The sequence below is a fragment of the Nuphar pumila genome, chromosome 15, assembly GCF_984573655.1.
Source record: "Nuphar pumila chromosome 15, dmNupPumi1.hap1.1, whole genome shotgun sequence".
NCBI lineage: Eukaryota > Viridiplantae > Streptophyta > Magnoliopsida > Nymphaeales > Nymphaeaceae > Nuphar > Nuphar pumila.
This window is the reverse complement of record NC_143263.1, coordinates 65,796,801-65,819,577: the sequence shown is the minus strand read 5'-3', so window position 1 is coordinate 65,819,577 and position 22,777 is coordinate 65,796,801. Positions and strand designations below refer to the sequence as shown.

The 22,777-nt window shown below is 37.4% G+C and overlaps 1 protein-coding gene and 1 long non-coding RNA gene across 3 annotated transcripts in view; both read right to left on the bottom strand.

Annotated features, from left to right (window-relative positions):
* Positions 1–1,105: 1,105 nt before the first annotated feature.
* LOC149815484 (uncharacterized) lies at positions 1,106–1,628 on the bottom strand. Its single transcript, XR_016428060.1, has 3 exons — positions 1,518–1,628; positions 1,309–1,438; positions 1,106–1,224 (listed from the first exon to the last, which is right to left on the bottom strand). It is a non-coding gene; the product is annotated as an uncharacterized LOC149815484 (long non-coding RNA).
* Positions 1,629–11,881: 10,253 nt separating this feature from the next.
* The window catches only part of LOC149815483 (mitogen-activated protein kinase homolog NTF3-like), a 32,210-nt gene continuing 21,314 nt past the window's right edge, over positions 11,882–22,777 (bottom strand). For both annotated transcript variants that reach the window (XM_089989577.1, XM_089989578.1), the window contains exon 3: positions 11,882–12,881. In XM_089989577.1, coding sequence (XP_089845703.1) covers positions 12,201–12,881 — 681 coding nt within the window. In that variant the 3' untranslated portion in view covers positions 11,882–12,200. The remainder of the gene's footprint in view (positions 12,882–22,777) is intronic.

Sequence of the window (22,777 nt, the reverse complement as noted above, 5' to 3'; positions counted from 1 at the left end):
CATGCTCGTATGTGTGCTAAGGCAGTAAAAAAATTGAATATATGAATATAGCATGCTCATATGTGCTCTAAGGCAGGCAAAGCAACTTTATATGTGATTCTATCATGCTCATATGTGTGCTAAGGCAGTAAAAAAATTGAATATGTGATTATAGCATGTTCATATGTGTTCTAAGGCATTTAGAAAAACTCTATATGTGATTCTACCATGCTCAGATGTGCTTTAAGACAGTCAAAAAAACTATATATGTGATTATACCTGAGAGGGACCTGGAATCGAAGATCCCCTATCCTGAACAGCGGCTTTGATCTCATTTCGGAGAAAGGGGGCGACGGTGTATTGGAAGTAGTTATTCAGTGATTCATTAATGATCTCGCGTACATCATCACCGGAAAGAATAGTCGGCTGCTTGGAGCTTATGTCGGCGCAAGAAGTCGGTGAGCCGTAACTGGAAGAACCAATAACTGGTGAAGTGTTCATATTACTCCCAAACCCGAACACACGACCTTTTTTGGGTTCACCTGCTGCAGTCACCCATGCTGTAGGATCAAATGATGGATGTTGAGTAGCGTCTTCGCCATATCGCTCTACCATCAGTTGCTCATATGCCTCCTACAAAATAATGTTTAAAGTATTCATTAATAATTAATGATAACATTATGATAACTTGCATATATATTACAATGATTATTAATAGAATTAATACATACCGTTGTCGTTCTCGCCTTCTCTGATACGAAGACTCCTGTGGTCTTCCGTTTATGTGTTTGTACAAACACATCCTTATATGGTACACTGGCTCCTTTTTCTGCTTCCTGCGAAATTAAATGACAAAAGATTTAGTACACAAGTTTGCAACAATACTTATAAAATTAATATTATATATTGATGAGTTACCATTTTCTTTAGGTGGCTCCCAAATGTCTTAGATCCACCTGTGTGTAGATGGGCTTCGGGCATCTTCGATCGATTTTGTGAAGCCTTCGCAGAGCGATTTTTAAATGCATCTCCCGTCCACTTATCGCACATTTCATCCCAGTAATCTCTCCTGATAGTAATAGGACCATGGCCCTTCCACAGTAATGGATCATCTACTACGCCAGATTTTTTTTTTGCTGCAGTCTTCATAGTGTGCAGCATGTCTGCAAATCGATTGGCAGTCACCTTCTGCCACACCTTCCTTGCATCATTTTCTTCCACCGTAGTTGCAAAGCGATTCGAAGCCTACAAATATTTTCAGAAAGTTAGTAGACATTGCTTAAATAAATTAAATATGAAACACATTAACTATGAGGAACAACTGTATACCATGAATGAGGACCACAATCTGTCTAACACCTCCTTTGGGTACTCTTTCCATTGAGCAACTGGTCCTGGTAGATGTTGAAGAAGTGAATTCCTAATCTCCCGTACTACTTCTTGTGGCTCAAACCTCGTGCTGCACATGAATTGTTACACAGTAAATATCAATATAAAATATTTAAAAGATATGCAATAATTGAAAACAAAATACTTACGGTCGATTATCGATATACACTATTCGAATGAGTCTTCTTGTGCCAGCCTGAGAAGACCATGTTTCCTGTGTTGGCTGTTGACTTGTGTGATCAACTGGTGTAGGTGGGTCGTGTACAGGCGCAACATCATCTGTAAAAAAATACATTAGAAATTCTCAGAATGTGCATTTGAACTAATCAAGCATCTAATTAGTTATATGATATACCTATCACAGAAGCCCGTGAAGATGAAGGTTGAGTCTGGGTACTACTGGATGAGCGACCACTATAACCTCCACGAACCATATTCTAACAAATAACATATGTCATACAATACATTCAAATAATTCACATCAAGTATTACAATGCATTCAAGTCATTCACATCAAGCATTGCAATGCATTCAAATAATTCAAATCATTGACATCAAGTATTGCACTAATTCAAATCATTCGTTAATTGCACAAATTTTTAATCATTCACACCAAGTATTGCAATACAACTCACATCAAGTATTACAATGCATTTAAATAGAGGTTTGTAGTATAAGATTTTGCTCACTAGCTTGAGAATTCTTCCTCGTCACTAGTTTGACTTTCTTCTTCTTCTTCTTCTTTTTCTTCTTCTTCTTCTTCTTCTTCATTGTTTGCCCATCCACTTGGTATATCATTTGGATCACATTCCTCTATGAATGTTTCATCAGCCAATGGAGATATGACATGCATATCATGCGCAACATCGTGACCATAAGCGAAGTCACAGACATCATCTGATTGATAGTAATCACTGTCTTCAGCTAACTCATCTTCCTGTAACTGATCATACTCGGGGTATAGTTTGGATTTCACCTTGCAAACTGCCCACCATTCATTTCTATCTGACTTTTTTATACTCGGATATGAAGTATAATAAACTTGTTGAGCTTGCGAGGCTAATATGAATGGTTCATATGTTCCAAACCTGGATTTATGATTCACCTCCACAATGCCTGAAGCTTTGTCGAGTCTTGTTGCAGTTGGATCAAACCAATGACACTTGAATATCGTAACCCTGTTATTCATGCCTAAGTAAGTCAACTCCATTATTTCTTCTGAGGATGCCCACATGACGGGCATGATATGTCATTTTCCTGCTCCTTGAAATACAACATGCAGTGATTTGGACAAGCATCAATCCTTTTGTAACCCATACCTAGAGCGTTGACCATAACTTTCGCACGATAGAAATTTTGTGGCAATTTCTCATCTTTAGGCAACATACTCTTCACAATCATGCACAAACGGTCAAAACATGATTGACTCAAATTATACTCGGACTTCAAATTCATTAGTTGAAGAACTGCAGACAAGATAGTGTGACTCTCACAACCGTTCCAAAGTGGCTCATCAGCATCTCTAAGTAAATCATAAAATCTACTAGCTGCATCGTTTGGTGATTCTTCATCTACGGCAGTTCTTACATCACTAGAACTCATAGCAGAACCCAGTTCTGTTCCTGCAGCATCAAATATCAAATTCGTATATGGATTATCGTGCACCACATTCACCTGTGCATCAAAATCGTTTCTAAATTCTTCTCCATGAAACGTCCAGTTCTGATAATCACTCACAAAACCCTTCCTGTATAGGTGATGTCTAACGCCATGAGGTTCTACAAATCGATTATTCTTACAAATCTTGCAGGGACACCTAATCCGACCTGTGGGATCTACCGTACTGACACTTGCCGTTGCAAATTCAATAAAATTATCGACACCATCCATATATTCATGCGATAACTCATTGTCCACTAACCTACGGTACATCCATTCACGGTTTGCAGTCATTCTGTCGTATGATGTTACGAATAGTATCCTAACCAGTTAAAAGAGAACCATCAGAATGCTATGATGAACAAAATATCAAATTTATCATGCAATATATGATGTCATACAATCACAAGAATTATGATGCATGCATTGATAACTTAATATTTTCATGTGCAAACTATTCATGACACGATACATTCATTTGAAGCATGCTTTCAGTATACAATTTCACATGGAAGACATAATCAAATTGAAAGTAACAACATGTAAGCATGGATACAATCACATCAAACATTGCAATACATCGAAATAATTCATATCAAACAAATGTCAAACATGTACCTGCAGCAAACACACTTTAATATCCCACTAACTACTACCATGCATAGCATGGACTCCGTACTCCAAAAATAAGAACACTTCCATTCTCATACATTAAAATCATGCTCAGCATGATTTCCGAACTCCAACAAAGCAGTCCTAGATATCAACAACTAAGTGAGTGTGTGAACAATAAAGTGTTACATTCAATAAATTAAATAACATGTGATGCGCTTGCATCACTTACTCACCACGGGTATTTACCCGATTTGCATTGTTTTTGTCACTTACTTACCACGGGTGGCGGGGCACAAGCGAGTTCCGTTGAGAAATCTGCAAAAAACACTGTGTTAAAATGAATATTGAAGCTAATTAGGGAAACACAAACACTTATGCAATGCAAAAAACAACTAAACTGTTGATGATATATCTAATGATGAAATGCGATGAAATAAAGTGAAAAAGAAGCATTGATGATATATTTTTTTAAACTAGCGTCTTCCCCTAAAAAAAAGGGAGAAAAATTATAAGTGCACTCTGAACCTTGTTTTTGAAGCTTGAACATCAATGTGCACAACTCAACTTGCAATCTATTTTTCTTTTCTTGTTTTCATAAATGTGGACGTAAATCAACATCAGAAATTTTTAGAATTGAATAATGAGAAGTTTTCAAAGTTAATAATCTGTATAATAATAATAATAATAACACAAAAAAAAAACATTATTATTAAGCACATTAGTGGTAAGTCGATTTAGAAGGTACATGACCATGTGAAAAGCTTCATTCAGCAAAAGTTTTGGGACTCCATTGTTTTCTGAGGTCTAGGAAATTGTTGGTGTCTCCAATTCTCTATTGGGCAATTGTCAAATAGGTTTAAAATAAGTTCCAACCTTACACTGTAAATCCTTCATCATCCAGACATCTACCCATTAAATGCAGAAAAAGCAATCATATCATTGAAAGGCAAACTATGAATTCATAGCATGTACTAGAAACGTAAATTTATCAAATTACACAAGCATCACACACTTGTTGAAAGCTAAGTTCCTCGTGTTGTCCATTACAAATCAATGACTACCTAGTAGTAACAATCAGAAACTAGACAAGTTCTAAGTTTTAACCACCTTACCTTCCACATAAAACAAAAGTAAGGTTCTTTTCAAAGAAAAAGAAAAAATTTATTAGAAAGAGAGAATATGATATTCATTTTTTCATTTAGCCATTTGAAATTTTAGCATATTTCTCAAGAGGCTCAATGTAACAACACCCAAAGTGTACGGGCAAGACAACAGATAACCCTTGGGATAAACAAGAAAAACAGAATCAACAAGATAAAGAAAATGGTAGGTAGAATCTCTTAAAATGTAGAAAATTTATAAACTTGAATTTGTATTGTTGCAAGTAAAAAAGTGTAAATTTACTGCTAAATTGGAAGTATATGATACATGAAAGATCAACATGCTAATTGTATACTTCAGTGACACCAATGAGCAGCCAGCTTGCCGAAAACAACAGCAAATCATAACAAAAAAAAAAGACATATCAAGTCCAAATAAAGCACACAACACCTGAAATCACCACAATCTTGATAAATATATTTCATTCAGGACAATTTGCTAAGAAGATGAATTGGAAGGAAGGATTTCCTAAAGTTGAGGGTGCCATGATCCTTTACAGTCGATTGCTGCATAATACACAGAACCAACAATATTTCCAATACTGTTTCTCATTGTAATATCAGACAGCAAAAAGACTGGCATCAATCCTCAAAGAAAGATTCAGTTGTCAAGCTAGGCAACACGTGAAAATAAAGAAAATCTACACAAAAAAATCATTCAAATCTGGTCCATTTAGATCTAAATTAGTTAGCCAACTATCTCAAATACACAAGGAATCCACAAAACCAGATAACAGACATGAGTGCATAAAATTTTGCATTCTGGAGGTCCTGGAAATGGTTCAGAGGCCTCAGAAGTAAAGAAACACTAACGACAAATGAAGAAGAAGAAGAAGAAGATTACCTGCGCGTCGCCGGGCGGTGGCGGGAGGTTGACGGGGAGCGACAGCTGGCGAGCGGTGGATGGGGAGCGATGGCTGGCGAGCGGCGGCGGCCGGACGGTGGTGAGAGCCGACGGGCGGCGGGAGCAATACAGCGAAACAGGAAAAAGAGAAAGAGGGATGGGATTTACGCGACATTTAGCGACGGCTTAGCGACGGAAACATTCTGTCGCTAAGCCGTCGCTAAATCAAAATACAAAAAAAATGACGGAATATATTCTGTCGCTACGCCGCCGCTAATTAGCGACGGATTAGCGACGACAGAGTTCCCTCTCTAAATCCATCGCTAAAATGGTGTTCTTGTAATAAAAAGTAGCGACAAAAAATGCAGTCGCTAATCCGTCGCTAAGTAGCGACAGATTAGCGATAAAATTTGTTTCCTCGCTAATCCGTCGCGAATTAGCGACAAATTCTATCTCTAGTTAATCTGTCGCTAATTAGCGACGGAAAAAATCCGTCGCTAATTAACAATTTTCTTGTAGTGGTCCTACAGTTGTTGATTGGGTTGCACTATGTTGAGCATATATTGTTATGGCCTCTAAATTGTAACTCTGATCCTCAGCCTGCCTTCATGTGAACTGGGCCTTGATTGAAAAATATGAGTCTGGCTTGCTCTAGCCAAAGCAATGTGACATTGAAAAGTTTCAGTAAAAATTATCCAAATAGCAAGCCCTTTTTGGAGCAGCTATTGAACTAATATGGTGACATATTGTAACTTAAATTGGCCATGCCAAGGTAAGGAACTAGTCACTACCACCATATTGTAATTAATATGCTGACATATTATAACTTAAATTGATTAAATTGATTGCAAGATATGGACATTTTTATACTTGAACTTATATATCATGCATTTCCTATTGTTGTTGACTAAAGATTCAGTTGATTGCCATTCCATGGTAGCTAATGAATTGTGACATTATTGCAGTCAAAGAGTTTGTTGTTAGGCACTCCAATTTATGAGTCCATATAAATTTATTATTTCTCAGTTTCAGTTTTTACTCTATAGACTGCATATAATATTTTATGTCTACTGCAGTTGTGTCATGTTTATGTCTTCACATGCCTCCGAGCGATTTATATTGCTCATGTTTAACATTTTTATGTTTAAGCTTTTATATAATTTACTTGTTTGGTATTGTACAATTTTACAAAAAGTTTTTGACAATGGATAAGAGTTGGGTTAGAAAAGATAGAATGTCTAGAAAGTACGATGAAGGGGTTAGATGAATTTTATTAATTATAGTTTAGCTCATGACATGACCATTGATGGGATGTTGAAGTGTTCATGTACAAAATGTTATAATTCATTGTATCGAAGTCGAGAATTGGTTAAAGAGCATATGATAATATATAGGATGATGAAAAGTTATATTGTGTGGTATAAGCACGAAAAGAGTATAGTGTCGACATTTAAACATGAGCACATGCTAAGAACTGAAGATGATCAATTAGAGAATGATATGAAAGGCATTCCATATCATAATATGGTGGATCTGCAGCATATCATATTTGAAAACCAAGCCCCGATTGAAAAAGTTGGTCAAGAGATTTTAGAAGAAAGTGAGTTACCCAATGCCAGCGCTTCTGATTTATATAAATATACATATGAATTGGGCAAAGCTTTATTTCTTCATTGTAAAACTCATACAATATCAGCTTTTTTTGTCAAACTTTGGCATATCAAAATCCTTTGAGGGTGGAGCAACAAGTCATTTGAGATGTTACTTAAATTGATAAGAGAAGTGCTTCCAAAGAAGTCGAGTTGGTCATATAAGTTCTCTTAGCGCAATAGGATTATTTTAAGCTTGAGATTGGACTACAAGAAAAAATCATGCTTGTCCGAGAGACCATATGTTGTACTATAAAGAGTTAGAGTTCAAAGATAAGTATGATGTTTATGAAATTTCATGACAAAAGAATCCATAAGCTAGTGCTAAAAAAAGAATTCTAGAAAAGGTTTTGCGATGATTTCTTTTAAAACTAAGACTCTAACATTTGTACATGTGCAGGAAAACTGCAACAAACATGAGATGGCATTATGAGAAGCACACTAAAGATGAGGTGTTAAGACATCCTGCTGATTCTATAGCATGGAAACACTTGAATGCAATGTATCCAACATTTGTAGAGAACAGTCAAAATGTCTGACTTGCTTTAACAATTGGTGGTTTCAATCATTTTTGCAACATGAGTCTTGGACACAACACGTGGTTGATTATTCTTATCCCTTTAAATATGCTTCCATGGGTAAAAATGAAGCAGTCAAACATGATCGTCTTGTTGCTTATACATGATCCTTCATGTCCTAAAAATGCCATAGATGTTTATATGAGACCTTTGGTTGATGAGCTAAATGAGTTATGGGAAGAAGGGTTGAAAATATATGATTCTTCAAAAAAAGACATTTGAATTGTGTGCGTCTTTGTTATAAATAATACATGACTTTTTAAGATATGGTATGGTATCGAGTTATAGCACTAAAGGTTATAAGACTTGTATTATATGCCAAGATAGTACTTGTAGCGTGCATTTGAAACATAGTACTAAGATTTGCTATATGGAAAACCATAAATTCTTATATGAAGAACATCAGTTTCGTAGGAACAAAAAAGGGTTTAATGGTACAATTGAACTTAGAGGAGCTTACACCCTATTAACAGAAAAAGAGGTTGTTGAAATGCTAAGTCATATTATAAATACACTTGGTAAGAATCATACTAAAACTAAAGGAAAGCGGAAGATGAATAAAGCTAAAAGAGCATCAAATGAGGAGGAGATGCCAACATTTTCTAGTAACTGAAAGAAATTGAGTATACTCTACAGCTAACATATTGGTCTGAGAATAAACTCAAATACAGTTTAGATGTTATACATATTCTAAAAATGTATGTGATAATGTGCTTGAAACTCTGTTAGACCTTAAGTTTAAATCAAATGATGGTTTGAATGCTCGTCTTGACTTGAAGGAGATGAACATAAGACCCGAGCTTGGGCCACAACAACATACCTATAATAACAAAAGAATTATTTCTCCTGCTCGTTACACCATGTCTAGATTTAAGACAGAAATATTTCTCAAGATTTTAGAGGGCATTAAAGTTTCTAAGGGCTACTCCTCTAACATTGCAAGGTGTGTGAATGTCAAAGATCGAACGATATTTGGGCTAAAAAGTCATGATTCACATGTCATTATATGCAATAGTTTCTACCTCTTGTTGTTCGGAAGACACTGCCTAAAAAGATAACTTCCATCTTGATTGAACTTAGCTCATTTTTTCGAGAATTATGCTTTAAAGTTTTGCGGGTTGAGGATCTTCAGCGTTTGCATGAGAGCATTCCAGTAATTTTGTGCAATTTAGAGCAAAATTTTTACCTACATTTTTTTTATGTTATGGTACACTTGCTCATGCACTTGCCTTCAGAGGCAATGCTTGGTGGACCTATCCATTATCGTTGGATGTATCCAGTGGAAAGTTATGAGCCAAGTGATTTGTTAAATTATATTCTATCAAGGTGTAAATGAATTAACCGAGGAACCTGTACACACTCAAAACTCATGCACGTAATCGAGCTCACCCTGAAGGTTACATTGCAGAAGACTACCTCGCATATGAATGCCTCGCATTTTGCTCAAGGTACTTAGGAAATGTTCAGAGTGATTTTGTCGAGTACTACGGTGCAAGGTGTGGATCGTTGATGATCTGTTGTATACTTGAAGCATAATTGTGTTGGAGCCCATTGCACCAAAGGCATTGATCTTAGTGAGGCAACTCTCATTTTAAAGATAGCGCATTGAACGTGTGCCTCTGATCCTACCCAGTTGTCATTTTGTCCGACCCTCTATTTATCTTCTTCTAACATCTTAACCATCCTAACTTGTGAGGAAGAGTTTCCATGGCATGAAATTATTGTTAAATGACTTGTTCAGGTCTAGAAGGCACAATAGCATGAATTTATGGTCACCAAGGCAACTTGACGGTACTCCAAGGGGGGACTTGATTTTTGGTTAACCAGTAAGGTTGAGTAGGCAGAGTTTCAAGTCAGATTGCCCCACCCGCGGTTTTCCTCGCTTCGGTGACGGTTCCTTATACAACAACAACTACGCCTTCATCCCAAAACAATTGGGGTCAGCGATATGAACCAAAAAAGAAATTCATTTATAATAAAAAAAAATAATAAAAAAAAGACAATGTTTCCTTCAAAAATATATATACAATGACAATGTGAGACATGCGATAGACCCTGAGGATGGCTTGGGTTGACGACACCTACACAACCCGCCACAGTAATAAGATATTCTCTTGGATAGCGATCATTGATCATCAAATATAAAAACTGCTAACCATGAATGATGGCAGAGCCGCAGAGCAGATACAGTGATTGGGCCTGACTACTTCACAAAGTACTCGAACCACACAGAAAAATACTGTGTGACGATTTTCTGTGTTTTTTGTTTCACATAGAAAATCATTGCCCATGTAGCGATCCTCTGTTTGTGTTTTACATGGAAAATCGCTACATGCATTCACTTAACCACACAACAAAAGGAGATATCTCATGCCTGCCAGTAAGTTTATAATTTGTTTTTGTGAGACAGAAGGCAGTGTAGCACTTGCTCACCCTATTGCAGTGTTCTGGCTTTGACAACCTTGAACGAGAGGTGTTGTTTTTCCCCAACTCTTATCATTCTCTCTGCTGTTCCGAAGAAGTGGTTTTTTCCAAACACTGCATTGAAAATGAGTTGACATCCCACTGCCACATTTCAACACCATTCACAAGAGGATGTTTTTGATAACTCTATCCTCATATTTTGGCAACACATGAAAATGGTGTTTCCATCTCAATGCAAGGCTCCCAAACAGAGCACGTATGTGGCAGGATTGCATCAGCAGACTGAGGAGAAGATCAGACACCTAAGGACGATCCAAACACAATGGTGTAGGAAATGTAGATAACAGAATTAGATGAGGTTTTGACGTGGGTGTTTAAAATAACTTTGTGATTCACATGCCTAGAAAGAAAAGTGCATTTTCAACAAAAAAAAATACGCACTAGCAAGTCTTATTTCAGTTTGACAACAGAATTTGGACAATGATGCTTGACCAAAGTTCAGGTATATCAAGGGAGGTACTCTTTTGAGGGGTCCAGCCAAACCCTCATACTCGGAAGCAGATCAGGTCATGCTGAACATGAGCGTTTTTTCTCATGCCCACATCGTGGCCGTCTGTTTGTATTTTAGATGAATGCCACGTGGTTTGGTTGACTTTTGAGCTTTTTAAAATGCAAATCGGATGGCCACGATGTTAGCATGAGCAAAAACGCTCATGTTCAGCATGACCTGATCTGCTTCCCTCGTACTCTCACAGTTAATACCTGGTGCCTTTCTCCTTTTGTACTTCTAAATGTCTTCATTTTATTTAATAAAAAATAATTTTGAGAACAAAAAAAAAATCTATTATTAGGGTGCATTTGTGTGGCAGGGGAAAGATATATTTTCCTTAGTAAAACAGGAGAATCTTCCTATCAAGAAAGGCCATCAGCCTCCCATTAGTAGGAATTGCCAAAACATGGTTCTTACAAAATTTGTAGTCAAAATATGGCATTGGAAATGGAGTTGCCAAAAAAACATCTCTAATAATTGGTGTTGATGTGTTCTTGGGGTTGTAACTCCATCGTCAATGCAGTGTTTTAGCAACATCCACCGATCCAAAACAACAGAAGGTATTGAGGAAAGTGCAACACTGCTTCCAAACTGCAGAGGGTGTTGGGAAGACGGCAACACAACACTAAATAGGAGGTTGTGTTGTGGTTTCCCCGTGATCTCACAATCTCTTTCTTTCTCCCATGTTGCCGAGTCTTGCTGTTTGTGAAACAATGCATTGGGAATGGTGTTGGCAGCCCCAACACCATTCACAAGAGGATGTATTTGGCAACTCATCTCTCAACATCACACATTGGCAAAAACAATATTTTGGCAACACACTGAAACTGTGTTTCCATCCCAATGCAAGGCTCCCAAACATAGCCTTAAAGACTTCAAAACAGAGCTTCAATTTCGTCATTCAACCTCTCCATGCAGCTTTGTGTGTGGAGGCAAACGTACCCTTAACAAGGTTGCAAGCCAGAGCAACAAAGATGGACAACTAAGCAAATAAGAAAAGGACAAGAAGATCATAACAAAATCATGGATCAACATTGTCAAGGATAAAGAGTTTGATCAAATTACACAAGATCTTCATACATTTAACGTATCAGCAAAACAGATGCACCAAATATACAAGCGAATACTTGTTACAGACACGTATGTACATATCTTAAGTCAAAAAGACATAGCCAGCTTACAAGGACTTTGACAGATGCATTATTGATTAAAAGACTAACGCATGTTTATGCCAAAAACTCTTCTTCCTTAAAAATACCTCGATTATTCTGGCTAACTTGGGATAATTAGCTCACTGAACTGTAGCTTCTTCACACATAAGTAGAGCCAAAAATTTTAAAAACTCAAATTGGTCTAGGAGTTGGCTAGAGCAACCTCCGGATGGTAGTGAAGCATTTCCTCCCACATCATCTCTCTGATCACTTCCTCACTTAGGTCTTCGTCTATGTCAAGAACAACGGGTACCTGTGCCACAGGATCAAGTTTTGGATAGTAGAGAGGCGACATGTACGGATGCTGGAGTGCCTCAGTGACAGTAATTCTCTTCGAGGGATCAAATACAAGCATCCTCTGTAGCAAGTCAATAGCCAAAGGATCGGCATGTGGATATAAACATGCTAATGGTGTCCCAGGAGAGAAAGGGAGGGAGTTCAAGTACTTCCGAGCCCTTGGGTTGTCAATGAATTCAAAGTTAGAATCATCCATGGTACCCAAGATACTGATTATCCGCTCCAGTTGGTCGAGACACTCTGTCCCAGGGAAAATAGGTTTCCGCCCCAGTAGCTCAGCAAAAATGCACCCAACAGACCAGACATCAATCGAAGGGCCATAATTGTCACAGCAGAGAAGCTCAGGCGCTCGGTACCAGCGGGTTACAACATACTCAGTCATGAATTGTTCTTTGCCACTGCTAGTGCGAGCAAGCCCAAAGTCGCAGATTTTCAAATCACAGTTTGCATTCACAAGGAGGTTACCAGGTTTCAGGTCACGGTGAAGAATGTTAGCTGAGTGCAAGTATTTGAGGCCTCTAAGCAACTGCAAAAAGTATCATATGTTAATAACAGGAATTCATGTAGCTTACTGAAAATAAGGAAACAAACATGCCTTTTAGGAATAAAAGAGAAGTTGTATTGACTACCCCACAGTCATTCATTGGAGCTTTCCCAATCTGCATTCGTTATTAGTTTCCTTATAATTTTGTAGATACTCTAATTCAAAAATGTCACCCGCACCTAGGTTTATCTTTGTTCAAAATGGACTCAGTCAACTTTGACCGAGTCCATTTTGGTTCATTTAAAAAAAAAGAAATTTGTTGTGGGGGTTTGGGCACGATCGCGACCCCGACTCCTCTTCATCCTCCTCCCCTCTCCCCTTGTTAGAAAACGACTCAACACACTATCAATAGATCGAAGCAACAAAAAAGGAAAGAGGAGAAAAATAACCACACCAAGAACAAGGATTTTACGTGGTTCGGCAAGAGTTGCCAATGTTCACGGCTGCACTAAGATCCACTATTAAGATCAAGATACACACATATATACAAAAGACATTGCCCTCTTTAAATACAAAAGGTATAGGACAACCTATTTTGGATAAAATTACAAAACTACCCTAAAAAATTCATAGTTGGATCCACGAAAATTAGAGATTTATATCAAAGTAGAAATCAGGTTCCACAACACTCCCCCCCCCCCCCCGACTCTGACTCTTCTCCCTCCCCCTCCCCATCCTAGATTATTAATTTGATTTATTGCATGAATTTATGCATGATGAATTGATGATATGATAATTGTTTTTATGTCATTAGTGTTAACTTAAAACTATTAAAAATTATACCTCCCCACACCCAAATTTTTTAAAGTGTTGCATCGCCTCTTCCATATGACATAGAGTCAATAACATGACCTATATGCAACAAGGACCTTTGTAAATTCTATAGAATGTTTGTCTCATGTATTACACACCCTAATTAAGATTACTATGAAGATAAGATATTGAGGTGTTTGCCCCTCATGATTAGAGATACAAGGGGTCCTGGATGCTCTATCTTCTTTCTCTTAATCCCTTCCTCTTGTTGTAAGGTACCATTTTACGTTGTATTAGATTCAAATCTCTCTTTCTCTCTCATAGTCCTTTTCTTCTTTCTTTCCTCTTTTCTTCTGTTCTTTTCCTCCCTTTGTTTTCTTTCTTTTCCTCTTTTCTTGCTCCGCTTATCCCTTTTCCTTTCTTTTTTCTCTTTTGTTCCTCATGTTTCTTTCTTTCGACTCCGTTTTTCTTCCTCCCTGTTTTTTTCCTCTGAGCATGATGACATATCACAGACGTCACCTTGCACTTGCTCACATCAACCCTCGAGTTGCAGACATAAGCATGTTGATGTCACCTGTTCATTTATCAATTGTTTTCCTTGTCGCTGCATAAAAAGCCCTTATTTACAGCCATGGCACAGCTGAACGGTCCCTTTGTTAATTGCCTTCACCTAGTTGATAATGGATATATACTGGACTTAAATTAAAGTGCTGAAAGTCTTTAATCAGGTTTACTTTTTTAGCAAATATAAATCTAATTAACCCTGATATAGACTGGTTATAGTATTGAAAGGTCTTTAACCAGATCTGCCTACTTAGATAACTTTGGATCCACTATAGTGCTGAAAAGTCTTCAACAGATCCAAGTATCTATTGGAGCAAGTGGATATGGGTCTTTAACCAGATCTGCCTACTTGGATAACTTTGGATCCACTATAGTGCTGACAAGCCTTCAATGAATCCAAGTATCTATTGGAGCAAGTGGATATGGGTTGAGGTGAGATCCAAATGGTGGTTCAAATGATCCAGATAGACCCAAGTAAAGGATGCACCTAATGAAGTTGGAGGAAGGTTGTAGAAGATAAACTCATATTTTGTTTCCTCTTTTCATGGTGGTATCCCTTGTTTTATGCAATTAATGTATCTTTCCTATATATGAATGAGATCGGACAGCCTCACTCCTTGTGAGAGTGAGAATCCTTCGAGAGTGGATGTAGGTTGAGAACCAACCAAACCACTATAAGCCCGTGTGTTCCCTGCATTTTGTCTTTTCTTTGTCTCTCATACCTCCGTATGGTATTAGAGCCGTAAGAGAACTGTGTGTGATTCATCAAACCTGTGTGAAGAACAAAGATTATCTTCTTGATCTCTTTTCTGCTTGTCCTCGTATTACTGTGGTGTGCAACCAGGTGTTGGCGTGATCCAGGTGCTTGAGCAGTCATGGCCAGGTTGCTGGTGTGACTGTATGGCTGTTGCCTAGTTTTGCTGCTTCCAAAGTGCTGTGCTGTGGCTGTTAACTGTGTGCAGTTGTGTTGTGATCAGGGTGCTGTCATAGAGTGCTGCTGTTTTTTGGTTGCTGGATGATCTTCATGGCTTCTTTAAGGACAGGAACGCATTTGCTAGTTTAGTATCGATTAAACTCGATAGAAATAATTATCTTTTATGGCGCTCCCAAATTGAATCCATTATGTTGAGTCAAGACTTGTTGAAATTTGTTGATGGATCGTTTCCTTCTCCCAATAAGTACCTAGATGAGGCTTCCAAAAATCCTAATCCTGAATTCCTAACATGGTGTTTTGGCCTTAAGCTGGATAAAGGCCACAATCAGCGAGCATGTTCTTGGTCAAATCATAGGCATGCCAATTGCCGAAGATGCTTGGGTAGCATTGGAGAAATCTTATGCATCCTAGTCTAGCTTGTGTATCACACAGTTGAAAGATCAACTTAGAGATGTTAAGAAAGGCGGTGATGATATGGTTGCCTATTTGAATCAGGTTAAATTGTTGGCCAACTCCCTTGCTGCTGCTATTGAACCAATTGATGATGATTTGGTTCAATACGTGATAAATGGGCTCTCATCTGAATATGAGAGCTTTATTACTACGGTGACTGCTAATAAAAATTTACTATCTTTCTATGACCTTTATGGCATGCTTCTCAACCAAGAGAGAAGAGTTGAGATGATATGATCTCGATCTTCAAGCAGTGAATCAAATTCTGTTGTTTTCTATACTCAAAGAGGAAGAGGTCATAATAATAATGAGAGGAAACTATAATGATAAAGGAAGAGGTCGGTCTCAAGGAGGTGGTCGAGGTCATCATAATCAGAATCATGGTGGAAGTAATAGAGATGAGATCATGAGAATCAAGCCAATCAAGGTCATGGAAATAATCGGAATTCCAATAATGTTACCTGTCAATATTGTGGTCATCCTAACCACACCTCTCGACAATGCTTTGACATTGCACGAACTTTCTCGGCCATTGTTGTGTCTTCTCAACAGGGTCATCCTTGGTACCCGGGCACCCGTGCGACACACCATGTTACTGGTGATGATGAAGATATGGTGCACAAGACCGAATACTCAGGACCAGATTCAGTGATGGTTGGAAATGGGGCTTAGCTGACAATCTCTAACGTTGGTAATCTTCTACTTCCTTCCAAACATAACTTTATTTTGTGTGATGCTTTACATATTCCTGGTATAGCTCAAAATCTCATTTCAGTTGGGCATTTCACAAGAGATAATGACTGCACCTTTACCTGTAATAAATCTGGTTTTGTCGTAAAGGATCATCAGACAGAGGATATTCTAAATCAAGGACTGATGCATGATGGACTCTACCCGTTCATGACTGTTAAAATGTATATATATATATATATATATATATATATATATATACACACACATGAGTGTATATGTATATATTATATATTTTTGTAATTGTTTTATTATTGTAATATGTTTTGCCCATGTAGAAGCATTTTGGTAATTTTCACTTATGTAATAGGTATTGCCCATTAGGGGCAGTTTTGTCTTTGTACAACAACTACGCCTTCATCCCAAAACAATTGGGGTCGGCGATATGAACCAAAAAAGAAAATCATTATGGGTCTTCCACATGAATCCTTCTCCTCCAATCATTTTTATCCAATGCCATGTCCTCGGTGAGGTTCAAAGCATTCATATCCTTTCCTATCACCTTCATCCATGTCTTCCTAGGCCTACCCCGACCTCTTTTAACTAATATATTTTCCCATTTCTCCATCCTTCTAACTGGAGCATCATTAGGCCTTCGCCGAATATGTCCAAACCACCGTAAACGATTCTCTCTCATCTTCTTTTCAATGGGTGCAACGCCTACCTTCTTACGTATCTCCTCGTTCTGAATCTTATCTTTTATTGTATTTCCACACATCCATCTCAGCATACGCATCTCAGCTACACTCATTTTTTGAATATGATGTCTCTTGGCAGCCCAACATTCCGTACTATATAGTAAAGCGGGCCTAATAGTCGTCCTATAAAACTTTCCCTTCAACCGCAATGGCATTCTACGATCGCACAACACTCCAGTTGCACTTTTCCATTTCATCCACCCAACCTTTATCCTATGATTTACATCTCCATTAATTTCTCCATACTTTTGAATGATAGATCCCAAATATTTGAAACAATCATCCACCGGTATTTCTTGCTCACCAAGCTTCACTACACTCCCATCACTACTTCGTTGCTTACTAAACTGACATTCCATGTATTCTGTCTTACTCTTACTCAACTTAAAACCTCTTGCTTCCAATGTTTGTCTCCATAATTCTAACTTAGCATTAACCCCAACTCTAGACTCATCAATCAAAACAATATCATCAGCAAACAACATACACCACGGCACATTTTCTTGAATTGATCTCGTAAGCTCATCCATCACTATAGCAAATAGGAAAGGGCTTAAAGCAGATCCTTGATGTAACCCAACCGTTATAGGAAAATTGGTTGTCACCCCTCCACAAGTGCGGACATTGGTTACTACTCCTTCATACATATCCTTAATTATACTAATGTACTTGAGAGAAACACCTTTCTTCATCATTGTCCACCAGAGAACATCCCTAGGTACTCTATCGTATGCCTTCTCCAAATCAATAAAAACCATATGCAAATCTTTGTTTCTCTCTCTATTTCTCTCAATAAGTTGTCTAAGAAGATGTATAGCTTCCATAGTTGATCTTCCAGGCATAAAACCAAATTGATTCTCCGATATCATGACAACCTTCCTCAACCTAGACTCAATCACCCTCTCCCAAAGTTTCATAGTATGACTCATGAGTTTTATACCACGATAGTTTGTGCAATCTTGTATATCACCCTTATTCTTATATAGAGGCACCAAAGTACTCTTCCTCCACAAATTAGGCATCTTATTTGTCTGCCAAATCTTGTTAAAAAGATTTGTCAACCATTCTAAACCTTTCTCTCCCAAGCATTTCCAAGCCTCGATAGGTATACCATCTGGGCCAACTGCCCTTCTTGATTTCATTTTCTTCAAAGCCTCTGCAATTTCTTTCTTTTGAATCTTGCGCATGAAGTCACGATTCATCTCATGAAAAGGAATAGAGAAGTCTCCAAGATCTTGAGCATGACTTTCATTAAATAGCTTATCAAAATAATCTTTCCATCTCTCCTTAATCTCCTCATCTTTGACTAAAACCCTTTGCGTTTCATCTTTGATACATCTAACCATACCCAGATCCCTCGATTTCCTATCTCTCATCTTTGCAAGCCTATAAATATCCTTCTCGCACTCTTTGGTATCCAACTTGTCAAGTTTTGTCTTTGTACATTGTTTTTTATTTTTTGTCTTTTCCCTTTTTTATGAGGGTATATTGAACAAAGTCCAATATAGTCATTGGGATCTCCCCAACGGCTTTATTTATATCCGTTGGGAGCATCCCAATGGCTATATGGCCTCTTGTAATGCCTATTTAAATGGGTTAAAACCCTCTCTTGTTTCTTAATGTTTTTCTAAGCATTCTCTCGTAATAAAGATCAATGTTTTTAAAGTGTATTTATGTTGTTTTGTATTCCCATTAGTGGCTATTGTAATCTTGTGTATTTGCCATTGATTGGCTTGTGTATTGTCCCTTTGTGGACTTGTATTTGTACACATTTAGACTCTTTGTTGCCATTATATGCACTTTGTGCTTGTGTAGTGTCTTAGTGCCTTTGTATTGTCCCTTGTAGGACTTGTACTTGTGCTTGTGCACATTGTAGTTTGTTTTCCGTTTGATTTCATTACATGGTATCAGAGCCAAAATATTCATCTTGGTATTTGACTTCTTGTGATAGATTCGGGATTCGTTGAATAAGGGAATCTTAATCCGATAAGTATTTTAAAATATTTGTTTATTCTTGTTTTGTTGTCTATCTCATGAATTTTGTATGAAAAAGCATTTGTTTATGATTTTTTAAAAGAAAATTTATTAAAAAAAGTTGTTTGTTTGTTGTTCCTTTTGAAAGCTTTTTGAAATATTCTGTGTTTGATTATAAGCACATGATTAAGCTCTTTGAAATTTCTTTATATATGTTTTCTTGTTTTTTCAAATGTTATTTGTGTTTTTTATCCTTATCTTGGACTTAGTTGAACTTGTATTGGTGGTCTTTTTCAATCTTGTTTAATATTTTAAAATGATTTGAAATATTTATTTTAATTTTATTTAATGGTTTTGTGTGTTGTTCACACGCACAAGTATGATCTTATGAGATTTTGCTTAACTTGTGTTTGATTTTTCTTTGACGTACTTGTATGTGAAACCTAGAATACTTTATGTATTTAAAGTGTTAAGATTGTATTTGGTTGGGTCTTAGTTATCATGAATATCTTGTTATTTTTTGGAACTTTGAATACATAATTTTTTCCCTATGACATATGATCTTTGTGCATTTATGATTGTCTTTCATACACATTGATGAATGAGTTTGTTTATTCGTGCATAAAGTTTTGAGCATGATTTCTTCATGCATAACTTGTTCTTTTATGGGAATTATGTGCTCATCCTTGAGGAATTTATGTTGAACTCCTCTGAGGTTTATGAATGCATTTTAAATGTGCATTTTAAAAACTATTAAAAATATTTATGTTTGAACACTCTCTTGTTGTCTATTGTATGTCCTTGGTAGCTCATTTTGTATTCCTTTTGTTCTTAAAAATATTTATGTTATTGTGTGCTCTCTTCTTGGCCCTTTTAGTGGTGCTGGAGGAAAATTTACCAGCCTTGAGTTTTCAGATTTTTTAAAGATACAAGGCATTTTTCATCGTCTCTCCTGGTCATACACGCCCCAACAAAATGGACTTATTGAACGAAAACATAGGCACACGGTTGAGCTAGGTCTCACTATGTTTTTTCTTGCGACACTGCCTCTACATTTTTGGGTTGATATGTTTCAGATTGCTGCCTATTCTATAAATTGTATGTCATTGTCCAGATTGATTTTAAATCTCCATTTAAGATTTTGATGAACAAAAGGCCTGATTACAATCAGATGAATACTTTCGGGTGCACCATTACCTTAATATGGTTCCCTACAGGAAACACAAGATGCAACTCAAAATTAAAGCATGTGTTTTCATTGGATATGGGATCCAACACAAAGGTTTTTACTGTTATGACCCTGTTACTAAGCGAACCTTTGTGTCCCATCATGTGATTTTTTATGAGATAATTTTTCTTTATGCTGGGACCCAAGAAACTTTGACTACCGGAGATGTTGTAAAATGGATATCCCAGAAAGAAAAGTCCCTTATTCATGCTATAGGTCAAAGTAGAAATCCAACAAGTTCCGAAGTCACCCAAAAATCTCTTCCAATTTCCCTACCAAACCTTCAAAATATTGCAAATAGAAATAACCCAAATCATGATCAAATTGATCATATTGAGTCTGAAACCAACCTAACAGTTGGTCTAGATGAACCTGATCCAAATTCTCCTGAAACCATACACGAACCCAACCCTCCTGTCACACAACCTATTCTTCAGACCCATCCCATGACCACCAGATCACAGGATAGGACACATAAACCAAGATTGTTCTTTGCTTCTAAATACCCTTTTTCTGCTGCCCTAATGCATCATCTTGTGTCAGTGAACCTGCCACCTTTACTCAAGCCGACAGAGACCTTAGATGGCTCTAAGCTATGAAAACCGAATTTGAGGCCTTTCTCAAAAATTGTACCTAGACCTTGGTGCCTGACACCCCACATCAAAATCTTGTGGGATGTAAATGGGTATTCAAAATTAAAAGGCATGCTAATGGATTCATGGCTCGGTGCAAAGCCCGACTTGTTGCCAAAGGATTTCACCAAGAAGGGGTTGATTACTTCGAAACCTTTGGCCCAGTCATCAAGCCAACAACGATTCAAGTCATCTTGTCTATCGCTACTCAGTTGGGATGGTCTATCAGGCAATTGGACAACAACAATACTTTCCGGCATGGTTTTTTGAAAGAGACCGTCTAAATGGCTCAACCACAGGGATCTCTTGATCCAAATTATCCATCATATGTTTGTAAACTTCAAAGGGTTATTTATGGGCTTAAACAAGCTCCCAAAGTGTGGTTTGAACGATTGAGTACTTTCTTAAAAAGGTTGAGATTTACTGGATCTCATTCAAGTATCTCCTTATTAAATCGGAAGCTCAAACAAGAAGTCACCTATGTTCTTATTTATGTGGATACGTAATTGTTACTGGCAGCTCCAAATCCAATATTCAAAGCCACACAATGAATTGGCAAATGAATTTTCTATTAAAGACCTCGTGGACCTAAGCTATTTTCTGGGAATTCGGATTGTCAGGACGTCTCATGGTCTATTTTTGACATTACACAATGTGCTTCGATGGAAGGTGCCAAACCAATTAGTACTCCAATTGGTTGTTAATACTCATCTTTCAAAATATTCAGGAAACTTGGTTTCAGATCCAACTTTATATATTAGTATAGTTGGGGCCTTACAATATGCAACAATTACCAAACCCGATTTGAGTTTCATCGTTAACAAAGCATGTCAGTTCATGAATTCACTTAATCAAGACCATTGGAGTGTAGTTAAGTGTATTTTAAGGTACTTAAAGGAAACAATTTTGCATGTGTTATCAATAGAGGAAGATACTACGTTGGGAATAATGACTTATTCTTGTAATGAAATAAAAACAAAGGCAAACAAGAGCCTGTTATAAGCTTACAAGAACACAACCAACCCACAAAAAGAATCACTTATGGATCAATCCGCACCACCCATGCAAGGGCCAAGAGACTAAAAATAAAAGCTTTTGTATTACACAATGCTTGAGAAAGCATGGAGAAGATAAAGGGGAGAACCCCCTACTTATAACAAGAGAAAGAGATAGGGAGCAGCCCAACTAGCTGTCGGGCTGGATCGTTGGGAGCAGCTCCAACAGCTAGTTGGAGTTGTCCCAATCGATACAACAACAACAACAACTACGCCTTCATCCCAAAACAATTGGGGTCAGCGATATGAACCAAAAAAGAAATTCATTTTGGGTTTTCCACATGAATCCTTTTCCTCCAATCATTTCTATCCAATGCCATGTCCTCGGTGAGGTTCAAAGCATTCATATCCTTTCCTATCATCTCCATCCAAGTCTTCCTAGGCCTACCCCGACCTCTTTTAACTAATATATTTTCTCATTTCTCCAACCTTCTAACTGGAGCATCATTAGGCCTTCGCCGAATATGTCCAAACCACCGTAAATGATTCTCTCGCATCTTATTTTCAATAGGTGCAACACCTACCTTCTTACGTATCTCCTCGTTCTGAATCTTATCTTTTATTGTATTTCCACACATCCATCTAAGCATCCGCATCTCAGCTACACTCATTTTTTTAATATGATGTCTCTTGGCAGCCCAACATTCCGTACCATATAGTAAAGCGGGTCTAATAGTCGTCCTATAAAACTTTCCCTTCAACCGCAATGGCATTCTATGATCGCACAGCACTCCAGTTGCACTTTTCCATTTCATCCACCCAACCTTTATCTTATGATTTACATCTCCATCAATTTCTCCATACTTTTGAATGATGGATCCCAAATATTTGAAATAA